Raw genomic sequence first — 16,224 nt, forward strand, 5'->3', positions numbered from 1 at the left:
GCACAGAGCACGCCCGCACTCCTGGGCCCGGAACGGATGCTGGTCGTAAGCCCTGCTTGCATATATGCGTTCTGAGTGCTACTACTTCCCATCGCCGAATCACCATCTTTCCAGACGAGCGCAAGTGGATACACTGGTCTATATACCCAGCTTCCCGCGAAGCAAACAACGATGACGAGGCGGACATGGGCTCTGGCGCAGCTCAACGAGAAGCATGGCTACCTCGCTGGGAATTACGCCCCGGTGGAAGAGGAGACGCCCCTGACACCTTGCATGGTCGTGTCTGGCTCCATCCCCAATGAGTTGGCCGGAGGACAATACGTTCGCAATGGTGGCAACCCAATGGCGAATGATGATGCAGGGAGGGAGAGCCATTGGTTCGACGGAGATGGTGAGTCACCTACTGGCATGGACAGACAAGACAGCCCTTACTCAAACCCTAAAGTTCTTCCCATCCAGGTATGCTGAGCGGCGTATTGTTTCAACGGCGAGCAAACGGCTCCATAGCTCCTCACTTCGTCAACCGCTATGTGGTGACTGATATTCTCCTCGCCACAAGGCAAGGAGCCCATCGTCCCATCCTACCATCAATTGCTACACTCTCATCTCCTTCAGTCTCCCTGTTGCGTGTCCTCTACGAGGTCATGCGGTCACTAGTCCTTTGTCTTCTGACCTGGATCCCTCTCACCTGGTCTATAGGTCTGGGTAAAGGCACAAGGCGTCTCAGCAAGATCTCTGTGGCCAATACCAACATCTTCTATCACGACGGCAAGGCGCTCGCTGCTTGCGAGAGCGGACCACCGATGCGCATCATGCTACCTAAGCTGGAAACGGGTGGCTGGTGGACGGGTGATGAAGGAAAGTCTTGGGCAAGCGGCATCGGTCCTCTTAAGATCTTCAACGAGATGACCACTGCCCACCCACATACGGACACTTCGACCAACGAGCTCCTCCTCTACCACTCCACTTTTGTCGCGCCATACCTGCGGATATCGGTTATCCCGCCGCGGTCCTCGAGGAGGTCGGCGCTCATCGGCGCGACTGTCCCGGGGATGAAGGAGGGCAAGCTTATGCACGACTTTGCTGCTACCAAGACAAGAACAGTGGTGATGGACCTTCCCCTCACACTCGATCCTCGTAACTTGCTAAGCGGAAAGCCCGTCGTACACTACGAGCCTACAGCTGCTGTACGGTTCGGCGTCTTTCCCAGGAGGGAGCCAGAGAAGGTCCGGTGGTACGAAGACCCGACAGCTTGCTGCATATACCACACTGCCAATTGCTGGGATGAGTCCCAGGCAGAAACCTCTCAGAGTGGCAGCAGCGAAGACGCTGTCAACTTCTTGGCGTGCAGGCTGAATTCCGCCACGCTCATCTACTCTGCCGGTAACACCTTGGCACCTACGACAGCCAAGGCCCCCAATGGAGAGGAGGAGCGCTGTGAGCTCCACTATTGGCGCTTCGCAGAGCCACCAAAAGCAACCGAGCTCCTACCTCCCTTGGACAGTACCGCATTGGAGAAAGCCCCTAAGGCGCAGCACGACTCGCCGGCGCGCATCACGCACTCCTTTCCCCTCTCACGCGTCCCCTTTGAGTTCCCTACCATCAATCTCGCCCATGCACCTGCCGCGGGTCTGGGACCCAATCGCTTCGTGTATGGCTGCTCGATGCGAGAGGGCACCTTCGATGCGGGCATGGGTCGCCACTCTGCCAAGATCGACTGTTTGGTCAAGATGGATGTGCAGAGCCTGGTCAAAAGGGGACGGGCGAGGGCGGATGCGGGCAAGATGAAGAAGGGCGAGGCAGTAGACATGAGAAGCATGCCCGAGATCATCGCCTCTGCAGAGCATGCTCAGGACGGCGCGGTGCAGGGCGATATTACTGTCTTTCCCCTGCCTCACGGGTGGTACGCTCAGGAGACGACGTTCATACCCCGTTCCAATCCACAAGGGGAAGACGACGGCTTCCTCCTCTTCTTCTGCTTCGACGAGCTCACCCACCTGCACCCGGCCACCGGCGAGCCCCTCCCCTCGGCCGTATCGCAGCTCTGGGTCCTGGATGCGCGAGACATGAAGACGGTCGTTGCGAGAATCGAATTGCCTGCACGTGTGCCGTATGGCTTGCATGGCAAGTGGTTCACAGAAGCGGAGATTGATGGACAGGAGAGGGTTGATGAGCAGTCCATTCGCAGGTGGGCTTTGCGGGACGTGCAGAAGAGTGATCGTAGGAGCAAGGAGGAGAGGATCAAGAGGGAAGGCAAGCTCAACGTGCTCAATGCTTTGAGGCGGTGGGTAGAATTGTGGGCATAAAGAGAGCGCTCCATGTACATTGGCTCATTGTGTATTGTATAACATTCCATCTTGTTGCATAAGTATTACATGTGACATAGCTTCGTACAATTTGGTCTACATAGTGTGAACGCCACCCATCTCCTTCCCCCTCTGCTCGACTACTACTTACAAAAAGAGGGTGTGTGTGTCTCCACCTCACTCCTCTAGGAAGTCGAAGACGTTCCTCCTCTGACGGATAGGCACGCCCCTACAGCCAGTGAGATCAATGGACGACAGGCAGGGGCACTGCCGTATGAGTGCGTGCACCCCATCAGCAGTGACGGATGTGCCGCTGAGGTTGAGCGTCTCCAGTCGAGCGCACCGCTCGGCAAAGACGGATAGCTCCTCATCACCGATGTGCGTATCGCTGAGGTCTAGATGCTCCACTCTCCAGATCCGCTTCTCCGCTGGCTGACGAGGCCAGTCCGGCTCTGCCTTGTAGGGCTGCTCGGGGCGGCCGCTCTCCATAATGTAGCGCATGAAACGAAGGTCTTGGGAGGAGAGGTCCACGGTCTGATAAGGCAGGAGAAAGGGAAGTGGTCAGTAGCGACGTTCCACTCGTGAATCTGCTTGTCACCCCTTCAAGGCACTTCAAGGCTACTCACATCGGCTCCCGCCAGCAACGATGACGTGTATTCTCCCCCCGTGTGAAGCCAAAAGTCCTCGGGCCTCAACACTGTCAAATGAGTGGCACTGAGGCTAATACGTGTCAAGCCCGGCGGATCCCCAGAAGCGTCACCATCGCGATCCATGGCAATCTGGTCGAGGGCGTTGTTAAAGGCGCGTGTGATCAGTGTAAAGTCCGAGAACTGGACAAAGGGGTTAAGTCGGAGTGGAATCCCGTCGAGGATGAGGGTACGCAGCGTGCCCGCCATCTGCGGGAGCCAACGGACGAGGAAATCGTAAGGACCCTTGTTGGAATCTTTGTGTCGCAGGTCTGTGAAGTTGTGCGACAAATTGAGCTTGCAAAGGGGAGCTTTGATAGCCGCATCGGCGACAGTGAACTTATTGAGACCAAACACATCTTTGGAATCGTGGCTCTCTTCGGATTCCTCTTGGCTATCGCGCTCGGCTTGTGCTTGGCCTTCGGCTTCTGTTGCGACCTCGTAGCCGAGACTCATCGCCAGCAGACGGATCTGGTCACCTTGAGTAATACGCAGACCGCCGACATCTAGATTGCTCAGTGTAGGCTTGCAGAGTTGAATGAACGAGCTCAGTCCGACGACGCTCATCGCGGTTCCGCGTACTTTGAGCGTCTGCAGCTTAGCCAGAGGGGAGAAGGGCGGATCTTGCTCCGAAGCGTGTAGGACGGCTCTCCTGATCATATCCGGCACGACTTGATCTGTGAGACCTAGTACATTGGCTACCTTGAGAGTCACCAAGGAGCGTGCGTTGGAGATGATCGAGCCCACGCCTTCAAGCCCAATGTCTGTGAAATTCGCATTGAGCACTCGAAGAGATTTCATGCTACCGCTTTCGACGAGTGATTTCATGCAAAGAGCATCCACTCGAACGCAGCCTTTCAGAATCACTTCTTGTAGAAGAGGGGAGCGCCGGAAGAGGGAGGAAAGAGATTGCGGACTGAGCTGAGGCAGGCCCGAGAGGCTCAGCCTGATCAAGGGCGGAGAAACGTGTAGAGCAGCTGTGGGCGAGGGCACAGGCTGACCGGCGGCTCCGATGATGAGGTTGATCTGCTCCGGTCGTTCCGCGAGCAGACTCATCGAGGCATCCAGCTCCACATGGGTTCTACCGTTGACAAAGTACGTTGTCAAGATAGTGCGCGTGAGCGCGGAGGAGCAATGGCGCTTCAGGAGGCGCAGCAGCTTGAGTAGATTTCCCTCTGGCAACAGCTTGAGCAGTTGGTGATTCTCCTTTGACAGCTCAGTGAGCTCTTCGACCGTGGCTTGCACGTTGTCGGCGGCGGTGGCAGAATCGTGGCCCTCTTGTGCATGCCTGCGCCGGGTGGACGGGCCCGCAGCTATGCCGACTTCCTCGTCATCGGCATCACTTTCGTCTGAAGGTATGAAGTCTTGGCCGTCGGCCTCTTCCGAATCTCCTCGCCTCCTCTTCTTGCCGATGCCTCTGCTCACGGCCCCAAGGACCTGTGAAGCGCTGACGGTCCCTGAGCCACGGCCACGCGTGGCTGACGTCTTCTTCTGCTTCCCTTTGCCGTTCGCTCCAGTATTCGAGATACCCTTGGCCTGGTCGTACATCTGCTGCGAAGGCAGGACGTGTGTCAGGAAGTTCTTGGCTACAATTTCCAAGCAGAGACTGGCCAAGCTGGGTGTCTGGAAGGAGGGGCCGTCTCTCTCTCTGATGGCGGACAATGGCCGCGCGCGAGAGGAGACGTTTGCGTTGATCGAAGGCGAATACGTCTTCTGGATCTGCTCAGCATATGCCTCGTCCTCGAGAACCCGCTGATACCTCGCCGAGGGCTTGCTGGCCCGATCGGATCTTTTTGACTTGGCCCCTCGCGTCCTTCGACCACGCGATGCACCTCGGCTGGATGTTGCTGTGGACCTCGACGACGACGACGAAGACGAAGCCGCAGCAGCTCGCCCCCTTTTGGGCGCCATTGTGAAGAGCAGTGCAATTGTCTTGTGTGGTCCAGCAACGAAGGATGGGCTTCCGAGGCAGAGACACTCTAGAATGTACGGAACTGGGGGAAAAGCGTCTGCCTCCACTCCGCGGCATTTTTGGCTGAGCAGCCGCGCCTGCAGAGCAACGCAGGCTGCAGGATAGAGTGAACACTGCCGCCACTCGCACCTCTACTCGACCCCTTGCCCTTGTACCCCATCCTACCATCTCACTGCCGATCCCAACCGCCCACCATGTCCTACTCTCAGCCACCCCCATCCTACTCGTCCACCAACAAGAAGGGCTACAGCGCAATCCCACAGGATGACCCACTCACAAACCCTGCAGCGCAGGCCTCAGGCGCAGGCAGACCCATCGACCCCACCGAGCCCAGGCAGGAGGGAGACGTGGATGATGATGACTTCAAGTACGGTGTGACTGTGGATCAGTCCACCGCAGAGGTCAGAACGCAATTCCTCAAGAAGGTGAGTCGCACTAGCTTACTGGTGTACCCCATGCCGGGCGTGATGGGCGGACGCAGTTGCTGACACGCCACCCTCCTACTTTGCATCCTCTAGGTCTACTCCATCCTCTTCATCCAGCTGACGTCGACCGCCATCGTGGCCGGCGTCATGACGACAAAGCCCATCACTGCCTGGGTGCAGGAGCACCAGGCAGTCTTCCTCCTTCCCCTCTTTGGATCCCTCGTCACGATGGGTCTGCTCTTCTGGAAGCGTCACTCCCACCCTCTGAACCTCGGACTGCTGGGTCTCTTCACACTGCTTGAAGCCTTCTCATTGGGAGCCATCGTCTCCTACGTAGACCAAATCGTTGTCCTGCAAGCTCTAGTGATCACAGGATTCGTCTTCCTAGGCCTGACCCTCTTCACCTTCCAGTCCAACTGGGACTTTAGCAAGATGGGTCCCTATCTGCTGGGCGCGCTGATGCTCTTCGTCGGCGTTGGCTTCGTGCAGATCTTCCTGCCTTTCAGCAAGATGGCAGACTTGGGCATGGCGATTGCTGGAGTGCTAATCTTCTCACTCTACATCGTCTACGATACCCACATGATCTGCAAGCGTCTGCCGAGCGACGAGTGGGTCCTTGCCTCCATCTCCCTCTACCTCGATGTGCTCAACCTCTTCATCTCCATCCTGAGGATTCTCAACAACCAGCGAGAAGACTGAGTCAGCGGACTCAATCGGACTGCCTGGCCAGCCCGAATCTGCCGCACACTTTCGCGCTCTGCATCCCATATCCCTCCCCATTCCATTGTACAGAATATATCGCGTCCCTTGCTAGCCCTCTTGTCTTCTCTAGCCTCCCTTGTTGACTGTGCATTCAATCTTATTCATATCCAGAGGATTTCCAGATCTTGTGTCTGCATCCGTTGCCCCTAGCTCGTGTCTGAGTCGGGAACAGCCTGCGTGCTCATGGTGCTTCGACTCCCCAGGCAGGTAAGGCAGACACGTAGGCCCGGGTGTAGATCATTCATTGCCTTGGCACAATAATCACTCATCCGATTCGCGAACCCGGATATAGTGACCTTGCCTTTGAGTAACCGCTTTCCCCATGACAAGGCGAAACACAAGCCCCGTTGTAGAACTTTGACGATTGCTCCGGCGCAATAGCTTTCCCTTCCGGCTTGCGGAACAAGGCATAGGCCTTTGCCTAGGCGCAAGGACACTCCTTCAGGCACGCGGCTTGTCGATACTTCGCGTGAGGTGAGTGCGGTCAGGGGGATGTAGAGACCAATTCATACGGCTCACGCCAATGTCTTTGTTTTGCTGTAGAACTACGCAGGTGCCTAGAAATCACCTTGGCAGGCGCAGAATAGACCGATCACACCAAGGCAGCCGTGTATTCAGACGTGGGAAGAGAGAGATAGAGAGAGGATATATCGGTGCAATTAGAGAGTGACGCGGGGCTGAAAGCGTGTGAGCCACGAAATAACAAAACCGAAAGAGGGAGATGGTGGAAAGCGAAAGTCGAAGCGTGCAAAGGGATGAAGAAGGTGCTGGTGTACAAGCGCCACCCCTGGTAATATATGAGAGAGTTTGGCAACGAGAAGCAGGAAAGGAGCTGCGAGACAACTCTGCGTTTATTAGTCGTCGCCGAGGACCAGGAAGGTGGAGTTGGCGTGTGCCGTGTGGTTGGTCGAGACGTCAATGGATCCGTACTTGTTGCCGGCAGTGTAAAAGAAGCCAGACTTTGTGCTGTTGCCAGAGCCAACGAAGGGGTAGAACTCGAGGTAGCTGAGACCAGATTGTTCGTCGTAGGCCGAGACAAAGGTTCGCGCCTCGATGGGAGTGTCGGAAACCTTGGTCTCCAGCAGTCGGACGGCGTCCAGCCTGCCCTTGGAGTCTGCCTTGGAGCGGATGGAGAGGACGTTGGGGCTGTAGTAGGAATCACGGTCCTCCTCGTCCTCAGGCACGATCACACCCCAGGCGTAGGTGAAGTCAGCTCCGATCTCGGTCTCCAGGTCGATCATGTTCTTGGGGACGCTGAGTTCGTAGCCTTCGTCGGTCAGGCTCTGGGTGCAGTTAAGGAACTCGAAATACTGAGGAGAGATAGGCTTGCCACTATCATGAGAGAGTGACAGAATTACAATGTCGTCAGTGGCTTAGCCTTACAGGGAAGAGCAACCACAACGGCTGCCCTACTCACCTTGGTCGCTTGGAGTCCAGGACGGCATTGCTCTTCTTGCCGGTGATCAGAGACTTCTCAGTGTGGCCAGCTACAAAGCCGAGGTTCTCGTCAGCGTCGGCGCCCAGCGTCAAAAGACCTGAGTTCATGCCTTCACAGCCGAACAGGGGGTTCTGCTTCAGGCTGGCAGCCTGGGCGACGGAAGCGATGGAAGCGGCGGCGAGCGCGGCGGAGACGATGATTGCCTTGACCATTGTGAGTAATGTAAAGAGTGTGGGGTGGGGTGAAAAGAGTGTGGAGTGGTAGTAGAGTAGAGTAGAGTAGAGTAGAGTGGAGTGGAGTGGAGTGGTTGTATGATGAATTGAAAGAGCAGAGGAGCGACTTCTGAGCCCTCCTTATGTATGTCTTCGAGGGATATGAACGACTACCTACAGAGCCTGCAACGAACGAGTTTCTACACCACCCTATGCCTTCAACGATCCAGAGGTAGAAGCTCTCTGGACAGTCTACGGCTGAACATACCTGACATTGACTCGGCTCGCAGGTAGGTCCGAGCTGGAGATGTTGAGATGCTCAACGGCTCAGAGGTCGAGAGCCGTGACCTTTACGGTTCTATGTCGCCCGTTGAAAGCCAGAATAGAGCATGGAAGCATTCTTGAGCTTCTTCGAGAGCCCTTTCCTAAGATCCTTCGGAGTCAAATCGCGTCACTTCAAGTCGCCACAGTCAAGTAAGTTGCGGTGCTGGTGCACTTCGAAGGGCAAAGAAGAGCCGAGACGCAGGGCGGGTATTGGGGTGAGGTGTGTCACTTCTGGTCTGACAGGTTTCCAGACGACGACGAGCGTGAAGGTGTCGGACAGTGCGCCGAACTTTGAGTCTGTTGTCTCCGCTGAGCGCGGGCAAGCAGATGCTCCGGGAGAACCAGCATGCCAACACTTGCTTGATGTGACGAGACGAGCTTGAGCTAGACGCCGGCGGCTTGATTGGCTTCCACGGAACGACTTACGCTCACAATCTACGCTCGGAGCACCAAATGGCAATGGAATGGTGCGGGGAGTCACTCACTCTGTGCTTGGCAAATCCTGCGCGCAGGCTGGCAACCTCAGGGCGAGGGGCTCTGACTTGGACTCGGTACCCAGCATTCCTCAGGCCAATCGGGGTGGCGTAGCGGGCGCGTACGCGCGCCAGATCTTTTCACCCCCGCCATGCAAGGTCCGCATGCCCCACAAAGCGTTCCCGTCAGGCGAAGAGTCTGGTTGGCCAACCATGTCCTTGCAAGGACTGGCCACTTCGCTTCTGCAGGTCTGACAAGGCCGGGGAACGCAGGGCTGCAGGCGCTTCACATTATCACACTTCCAGCCATCGCCGAAAGGTGGGCTGGCTGGGTCGCAGGTCTCTCTCAAGCCGTTCCAAAGGTCTCGCGCTCAGCAAAGGTGACAAAATTCGGAGTGCTTCATAGATTGCTCGTGAGCTGAGGCTGCATGCCTGCCGGTGTAATCGACTATCCAAATTCTCGCACTGCGCAGGCGTTTCAACAGCGTATGTAGTGCACAGGCTTGACCAGAGAGGAGGCATGCGATTGCCATTAACAAGTCCGACTCTTCATCTAGAGGTCAACAGCTTCGGAGTCGGAGAGGGAGAAGCTCTCAGGAGCAGCGGTGGCCGTCAGATTACGACAGGCACAAACAGTGTATCCACATCTACGAGGGGCGCAAGGGAATGGACGATCGGATTGAGAAATGGCGCAAAAGTCCGATTGAGATGGAAATCTATGACAAAGGAGGCACCTTGATGATCGGCGGAGGTCGCAAGGAATGTATGAGCGAGAATATCTGCGGCTGTGAGCGCGATGCTTAGCCGGACGTGGAGAGTGTGAGGTAGGCGGAGCCGTCGTGCTTGGTCATGTTGGTGGCAATGCCGACAGTTCCCCACTTGTCATCGATGGGGTAGAAGACACCAGCCTTGGGTGCCTTCTTGGTGCCGGCAAAGGGGTAGTACTCGAGGAATTTAGGTGTAGAGTTGTCGATAGTGGCCATAATGAAGGTTCGGTATTCGACGGGAGTCTCAGAAACCTTAGTGTTAAGAAGAGCGGCGCCGTCGAGCCTGCCGTTGCTGTCCTGGGCAGTCTTGGACGACAGAGAGTGCTGGGTGGAGCCGCTGCTTCGCAGGACGCCCCACGAGTAGGTGAAAGTGGTATCTTCAGTGGTCAGGTTGGCGAAGCTGTTGGGCACTCGGAGGGCGTAGCCACGGTCGATTAGGCTTTGGGTGCAGTTAAGGAACTCAAAATCTTGCGCGGACACAGCGTCGCCGCTGGGTTTGTCAGGAGGTATCGTCTGTAGGTCAGCGCGATGCGAAGGGTCAAAAAAATAGAGGCGCTTGCTAGCTACAGTACTCACTTGGTACGAGTGGTGGAGAGAACAGAGTTTCCGGACGTGCCTGTAATCCTGGACTTGCCTGTGCGACCAGCGACGAAGCCGGCAGGGATGGCATCGCTGTCGTCAGGAGTTCCGAGACTCAGAGTTCCGGAAGCCTGGGAGACACAGCCAAAGAGGGGATCCTGCTTGAGGCTGGCAGCCTGGGCGACAGTGGCAATGGAAGCGGCTGCGAGCGCCGCGGAGAAGACGAGTGCATTGACCATTGTGTTCTGTAAAGGAGCGTAGGTGTGTGTGTCAAAAGAATGTGTTGGGAGAGTGGTACTTTAGTAGATTGGAGTGGAGTGGAGCGGTTGTGTGATGAGTGGCAAGACGAAGGGATCGACATTTGTGCCCGCCTTTTGTAGGTCTTGACAGAATGCTACTCATTCAGCATCAGACATTCGGGAATCTACGTCTTCAATGCCTCCAAAGATGCAGAGCTACTATCCACGATGGGCGAGCGCCGAACATACCTGGATCAACTTTGGCGTGCAGAGCTGATGCGAGCTCAAGTTGCTTCAGATTCAGGCTGCGCGTGCATGGTCTGCACGGTCGAGGACCTGCGCGACCGTGACAAAGGGGAGGTCAAGCTTCACGGAGAGCGGCGACGGCATTGGAAGGTGGCTCCCTCGGAACAAAGTGATGACGAATCTGTCTAGTAAGATCCATTTGAGACGCAGAACGAGCCTGTCAAGCCACCGGCGAAGAAGGGGTGCAACGCACGACGAGCACTGGGTGAGGCAGGTCACTGCTCGCATGTTCACCCTTGATCCGTTTGCGTACGAACATGTTGATCTCTACATAAAGCTAATAATCTGGGCTACGCGAAGCTTGCATACGCCCGATGTTCCGGACATGTCCCGTGTGTGACGCGACAATGCATGAGAGCCAGCATAAAGGCCCGGAACGTTTGCGACGGCTATTTGCGGTGGCTCGATCGGCCTGCACACATCGATACACGCCTGCAATCTGCTCGAAGCATGAATGCAGTCAAGAGGGCTGAGGGGTACCGGTCATTGCGTGCCTGACAGGTGCAGCGTGCAGGTCCGGCGAATGCGCCGCCATTCGTCAACATTCTTCAGGCCCGTTATGGCTGCGTAGGCGCCTACGCATGCCAAGCACATTATGTACTTGCAGAGGTTGGTCCATTATGCACCTCTAGGACGCCAAATTGCATGCTCTTGCAAACCCAGTCCTGGGTCTTCAGCAGGCGCAGTCATTCTCACATGAGGTCTCGTGGCTGCATCGGAACCCTATGTCCAATCACTTCGGTGGCCCCTCGCGCTCAGCCAATGTGAGGAAGTCCAGTGAGATTCATTGGGGACTTGTCGTAAGTTGAATTTTCATAAGCATCGCAGGCTCTGATTCGCGACGTCGACAAAGCGTGAGAGGAAGGTACAAGTGTTGCTACAGTCTCAGGCGCTGCTAGCCAGGGAGCGGCCAAGAGCGGGTCTAATGTCAGCGAGAGTAGGCAGGTGTACTGGAGAACGCTAGCAATCACAGTCGCTGCGTCACATTGTAATAGAGACGAAAGGCACATGGACACTTCGCGCACTCGACTGGAAAGAATGAAAACGAAGGATCAAAATTGACGAATAGAAAGCAAAAGCGTGGATGACATGGGGTTGGCTCCTGACCAAAAGGCCTTGTGTAGTCGCTCAAGCGTGACTGGCAGCCCTAGTAAAGAGAAGCTCTTTAAGTAGACGCAGGGGTCTCCTCCTCAGGGGCAGGGATGACACCGAGAGTGAGGAAAGTGGTGCCCTCGTACTTGGTGAAGTTGGTGGAGACGCTGACGGATCCCCACTTGTCGTCGGCAGCGAAGAACTGACCGGCCTTGGGGGCGTCGGCGGTGCCGGCGAAGGGGTAGTACTCCAGGAAACCGATGGGGGTGGCATCTGGGTCGTCAGAGGCTGGCTGTGCCATGATGAAGGTACGGTACTCGGGCTTGGTGCTGGCGACCTTGGTGTGGAGGAGAGGGACACCGTCGAGCCTGCCCTTGCTGTCCTGGGCAACCTTGGGGGAGAGAGAGTACTTCTCAGAGTCGGCGCTTCGCAGAATACCCCACGAGTAGGTGTAGGTGACCTCATCGGTGGAAAGAGCGGCAAAGCTCTGGGGCACGTTGAGCTCGTAGCCGCGGTCCATCAGGCTCTGGGTGCAGTTGACGAACTCGAAGTCCTGAGAGCTGACAGCGTCACCGCTGTGATGATGGGGGTAATGAAGGTATGGTCAGCGCATGGTCACAAGTATACTAGGCTCATGTGCTCGCAAGCTACTCACTTGGGGCGGGTGGTGGAGAGGGCAGAGTTCTTGGAAGTGCCAGTGATCCTGGACTTGCCAGTGCGGCCAGCGACGAAGCCGGCGGGGATGGTGTCCGAAGAGATGGTTCCGTCTTCAGCAGGGGCACCGAGACCGAGAGGTCCGCTGGTAGCACCAGCGAAGTCACAGCCGAAGAGGGGGTCCTGCTTGAGGGAGGCGGCCTGAGCGACCGAGGCGATGGAAGCGGCGGCGAGCGCGGCAGAGACGAGGATTGCCTTGACCATTGTGAGTGATGTAAAGAGTGTGGGGGGGTTGGTGGTAAAAAGAGTGTGAGAAGAGTGGAGTGGTAGAGTAGAGTGGAGAGTAGTGTGTGTTGATGAGAAGAAAAGTGGATGAGGTAGCGACAAATCAGGCCACCTTATGTACCCTTTCGTAGCCTATGTTGATGTCCAGCGTCGGTCGAATGTTTCGTCGTACACACCCGCTTCGTTGTCTTGCATTTGGCAACATCTACTCAGGAGAAGCCCGGTATGTACCGTGGATTGTGGTGATAGACCGCTCCTTCTCAGCTTGTTCGGATGCGGATAACCGTGGATCGAGCTTGGTATGCTTCCATCTGAGCAAGCGTAGAGACTCTATCAATGCCAAGAGTGGGTTCCATGGCGGATTGACTGCCGGACTTCGAAGCACATAGTGAAGGTCACCTGAGCGAGGGCGCTGTGTTCTCCGTGCAAGGAGATGCTACACTGAGTACATCCTCGATAGCCTGGGAATTGCGCAGTGGCTTCACAAATGCCTGCGTTGGTGCCAAGGAAGACGGACACCGAAAGCGAAAGGGGCTAGCTCGACAGCATAGGTGGGAATGAATCTTGTGCCATCGGAGTGGGATGGGACCATGCCTCGCCTACACGATGCTCCGTACTGCACCTCTCGTGCCAAGGTGGCAAAGAGGCGACGGTGTGCGTGTGGCTGGCTGATACTGGTCTCGGAGTCGTCGGATAGCATCCGCATTCCGGCGGCAGTGGAATTCTGGTGGCGCTCCGAGCAATGGCGTGCAGGCCACATTCCCCCTTGTCTTGAGCCAAATCCCCCGGTCTCTCAGCCTCGGCTGCATTCCAAAGCGTCCACCTGACCTTTACGGTTCTTTACTATTCTCCGCCACTCAGCTTTTGCTCCCCTACCCCGCACTCCTCAACAAGATCCGAGGGGACAATGGCGCAGCCGAGGGATGCGCGCCGGATCGGACATCATCGCCTGCAGGTAGTGGTGGCGTGCCTGCCTGCCCCCTCCCCCGCGTTGCACCCCGCCCCCGCGTGGCCTGCACCTGGATGGATTTAGATTAGGCTACGCAGGGTCTGTGTCGGTGTGCAGTCGTATGGGCGCATGTGCTGTACGTAGCACCGAGCTGAGGAAGGCAAGAGTAGGACATGCCAAATCAGGTTGCCCTCACTAGGCGGCGCGCTCTTCAGCATCGCTTAGAGTCATCAGATTCGTCATAGAAGAGAACAAGGAATCTAGCGAGGAATGGTGTGACATGATGCGATCCTTGCGCGCTGGGACTCAGAATGTGGACCAATGGATGAATACATCTGTTCTGGTGCAGAGAGCAGATGAGGAGGGGCAAAGAATCCCTTTGGAAGCCCGGCGAAAAGAAGTCTTCGAACACTGACCCTTCCCGCCCATTCGTCGCATCGGACCCCGTTTCTGAAGACCTTTACACCTGTCTAGCTACTTGCGCACCTCTCCCTGCTCGTGTCTGACCTGAGAGGCCCTCACGCCCTCGGTGATCGAAGCATTTGCCACGGAAGCTTCACTGACTGACATGTCCCCCTCCTCCAAGGTAGATGAAGAGGGTGGCGGTGGCGGCGAAGCTTCTGCCGGTGCGGTCGAAGCGGTCGCAGCGCGGTCCAGGCCCATCTCTCTAATTGGCAGACAGACCAGTAGAGTGAGTGTGAGGCTCACTGCAGCAACGATGAAGGCTACTCGCACAGCAGCCTGGTATGAGTCGACAGCGTGTTCTTGTAGATGTCTCGGAAGATTGATCAAGTCCGCCGCATTGTGTCGAATATAGTCGATGGTTTCTTGGGCGCCTTGGCCCTTGATGCGCTCCATTAGCTGAACGCGCAGAGCGGCTTGGGTGATGGCCCCTCCGACGCCAACTCCCATTACCCCGCCCAGATTGCGTGAGAGGTACATGAGCCCATTCGCCCTTGCCAGGTCGGCCTTTTGCAAGGAGGAGAGGAGGGCGATGAGTGCAGTCGTACTAGCAAAGCCCGCACCCAACCCGAGCGGAATCGGAGACACAAAAAAGAACCAAGATGGGGTAGACTTACGGTCCCACGTACAGAGCATGATGGCTGAGACAATACTTAGACAGTTGCTCAAGTTTAGACTTGTCTTGAATCTTCCAAAGCGTCGTATGTAAACTCCAGCCGAGATGGAGCCTATAGAGATGGCAAAGGCGCAAGGCGCTGTCCGGAGGCCCGTTTGAGCCGGTGAAAGCAGTAGGGCCGTCTCGAGGAACAGCGGCATGTGGAAGCTCATTACAAAGATTGAGAATGATACCAAGAAGAAGAAGAGGGTCGAAAGTGCAAAGTTGCGGTTGTGAAGCAGACGGAAGGGGACTACGGGCTCCTTTGCAACGTACTCCTCGATGTAGATGAAAGAGGTAAGTGCTAGGACTGCAAGTAGCAGCAGACCCCCAACACGAGGATGAAAGAAGGAAAGCTCCTCGCCAGACCAGAAGGAGATGGCAGTCTGCGAAGAGATCACGGCAACGGATAGAGTTGCAATTCCTGCCAAGTCGAAATGCTGGATCTTGGTTCCAAGAGACTGAGCCTGTACCTCCCGGGATGCGGGTAGACGCACGAAAATGGTGACGAGTAGTGCCGATATACACAGAAGAGGTACTTGAGCGCCGAATCCAAAGCGCCATCCTAGCGTTGCGCTGATTACGCCGCCTAGAGGGGCTCCACCAGATGTGCCCACGCAGAAGACGATATTTGCCATCCCCTGCCAGAGCGCACGTTTTCTCAATGGGACGAGGTCGCCCATAATGATGGATCCCATTGTCTGCACACCGGCTCCACCGATCCCAGCTACGCTCCGTGCTGCGATGAGGGCATTCATGGTAGGAGCCAAGGCGCAGCCGAGATTGCCGAGCTAGTATGGGAGGGCGGTAGAAGGGGTCAATCCTTACTATTCTCCACCAACACTACTCTGCTGGCTCCAGGACCAAATACTCACCCCGAAGAAGAACAATGCCAGCAACATACTCGGTCTCCGACCTAGCACATCGGCTAGCTTACCAAATGTGGTGCAGAAGGCAGTCGTGGAGATCAAGTAGCTGGTTCCCAACCACGTCCCCTTCTGAGACTCCCCAAAGGAGCTCGAGATTGGGGCTAGTAGCGTTGTGACGAGGACACCTGAGTGGGACCGTATCAAAAGGTATGCGGTGAAGAGGTTCAGATTCCAGTCAGGAGGTAAAAACATGTAGAGGACTCACCATCCAATGCAGAGAGGATGATTGCCGAGAACAGCGCGACCATAGTCGGGAGCAGGATATGCAAAGGCGTCTCCTCTGACTCTTCCCCCGGCTTTACATCTGCACCATCACCATTAGCACCACCTTCACCCTCGCTTTCGACGTTTCCAGCGGACTCTGCATCCCTCGGAGCGTCTTGTGAGGCAGAAGATAGCAGCGGTGTGCGCTCCGTTGCCCGGGAAGTTGCCGCGTTACCGCTTTCGCTATCTCCGGGACGCGCCATCGCGTTGCTGCACAGGGTCGGAGTGGAGGGACAGCACGGTCAGAAGCTCTGAAGGATACCCAACCAGACCGGAGATGAATCGCACGAGTAGAGAGAGCGACAGAGAGGGAGAGAGACCAAGCAGAAGAAAGAAGATGAGGTGAGAGTGAGGAGGAGAGACACAATCTATGGGAGTCGCCGTAAGTGCAGCCTCTGCTCGGGCCACCACCCCACCCTCTCCATCTCTCCGACGGAAGCGCCAA

The 16,224-nt window shown here is 56.3% G+C and overlaps 7 protein-coding genes across 7 annotated transcripts; 2 read left to right on the plus strand and 5 right to left on the minus strand.

Annotated features, from left to right (window-relative positions):
* The first annotated feature begins 81 nt into the window (after positions 1 to 81).
* On the plus strand, positions 82 to 2,389 carry BCV69DRAFT_258960 (carotenoid oxygenase). The gene is made up of 2 exons (XM_025490651.1): positions 82 to 391; positions 460 to 2,389. The coding sequence occupies exons 1-2, from the start codon at positions 172 to 174 to the stop codon at positions 2,304 to 2,306; spliced, it is 2,067 nt and encodes a 688-aa protein (XP_025348787.1). The 5' UTR covers positions 82 to 171; the 3' UTR covers positions 2,307 to 2,389.
* BCV69DRAFT_282346 (RNI-like protein) lies at positions 2,310 to 4,977 on the minus strand. The gene is made up of 2 exons (XM_025492326.1): positions 2,933 to 4,977; positions 2,310 to 2,840 (listed from the first exon to the last, which is right to left on the minus strand). The coding sequence occupies exons 1-2, from the start codon at positions 4,901 to 4,903 to the stop codon at positions 2,484 to 2,486; spliced, it is 2,328 nt and encodes a 775-aa protein (XP_025348788.1). The 5' UTR covers positions 4,904 to 4,977; the 3' UTR covers positions 2,310 to 2,483.
* A 166-nt stretch (positions 4,978 to 5,143) lies between these two features.
* Positions 5,144 to 6,296, plus strand: BCV69DRAFT_282347 (hypothetical protein). Its single transcript, XM_025492327.1, has 2 exons — positions 5,144 to 5,389; positions 5,483 to 6,296. Exons 1-2 carry the CDS (start codon positions 5,159 to 5,161, stop codon positions 6,086 to 6,088), a joined length of 837 nt encoding a protein of 278 aa, XP_025348789.1. The 5' UTR covers positions 5,144 to 5,158; the 3' UTR covers positions 6,089 to 6,296.
* A 250-nt stretch (positions 6,297 to 6,546) lies between these two features.
* BCV69DRAFT_176460 (hypothetical protein) lies at positions 6,547 to 7,954 on the minus strand. Its single transcript, XM_025489536.1, has 2 exons — positions 7,569 to 7,954; positions 6,547 to 7,483 (listed from the first exon to the last, which is right to left on the minus strand). Exons 1-2 carry the CDS (start codon positions 7,799 to 7,801, stop codon positions 7,006 to 7,008), a joined length of 711 nt encoding a protein of 236 aa, XP_025348790.1. The 5' UTR covers positions 7,802 to 7,954; the 3' UTR covers positions 6,547 to 7,005.
* Positions 7,955 to 9,398: 1,444 nt separating this feature from the next.
* Positions 9,399 to 10,183, minus strand: BCV69DRAFT_298632 (hypothetical protein; the record flags this gene model as incomplete). The annotated part of the gene is made up of 2 exons (XM_025494237.1): positions 9,399 to 9,855; positions 9,942 to 10,183. The coding sequence occupies 2 exons, from the start codon at positions 10,181 to 10,183 to the stop codon at positions 9,399 to 9,401; spliced, it is 699 nt and encodes a 232-aa protein (XP_025348791.1).
* Positions 10,184 to 11,654: 1,471 nt separating this feature from the next.
* Positions 11,655 to 12,499, minus strand: BCV69DRAFT_298633 (hypothetical protein; the record flags this gene model as incomplete). Its single annotated transcript, XM_025494238.1, has 2 exons — positions 11,655 to 12,156; positions 12,237 to 12,499. 2 exons carry the CDS (start codon positions 12,497 to 12,499, stop codon positions 11,655 to 11,657), a joined length of 765 nt encoding a protein of 254 aa, XP_025348792.1.
* A 1,155-nt stretch (positions 12,500 to 13,654) lies between these two features.
* On the minus strand, positions 13,655 to 16,113 carry BCV69DRAFT_269466 (MFS general substrate transporter). Its single transcript, XM_025490895.1, has 4 exons — positions 16,021 to 16,113; positions 15,721 to 15,989; positions 15,462 to 15,640; positions 13,655 to 15,377 (listed from the first exon to the last, which is right to left on the minus strand). Exons 2-4 carry the CDS (start codon positions 15,980 to 15,982, stop codon positions 13,944 to 13,946), a joined length of 1,875 nt encoding a protein of 624 aa, XP_025348793.1. The 5' UTR covers positions 15,983 to 15,989; positions 16,021 to 16,113; the 3' UTR covers positions 13,655 to 13,943.
* Positions 16,114 to 16,224: the final 111 nt, after the last annotated feature.

Source organism: Pseudomicrostroma glucosiphilum (assembly GCF_003144135.1).
Source record: "Pseudomicrostroma glucosiphilum strain MCA 4718 unplaced genomic scaffold BCV69scaffold_5, whole genome shotgun sequence".
Classification (NCBI taxonomy): domain Eukaryota; kingdom Fungi; phylum Basidiomycota; class Exobasidiomycetes; order Microstromatales; family Microstromataceae; genus Microstroma; species Microstroma glucosiphilum.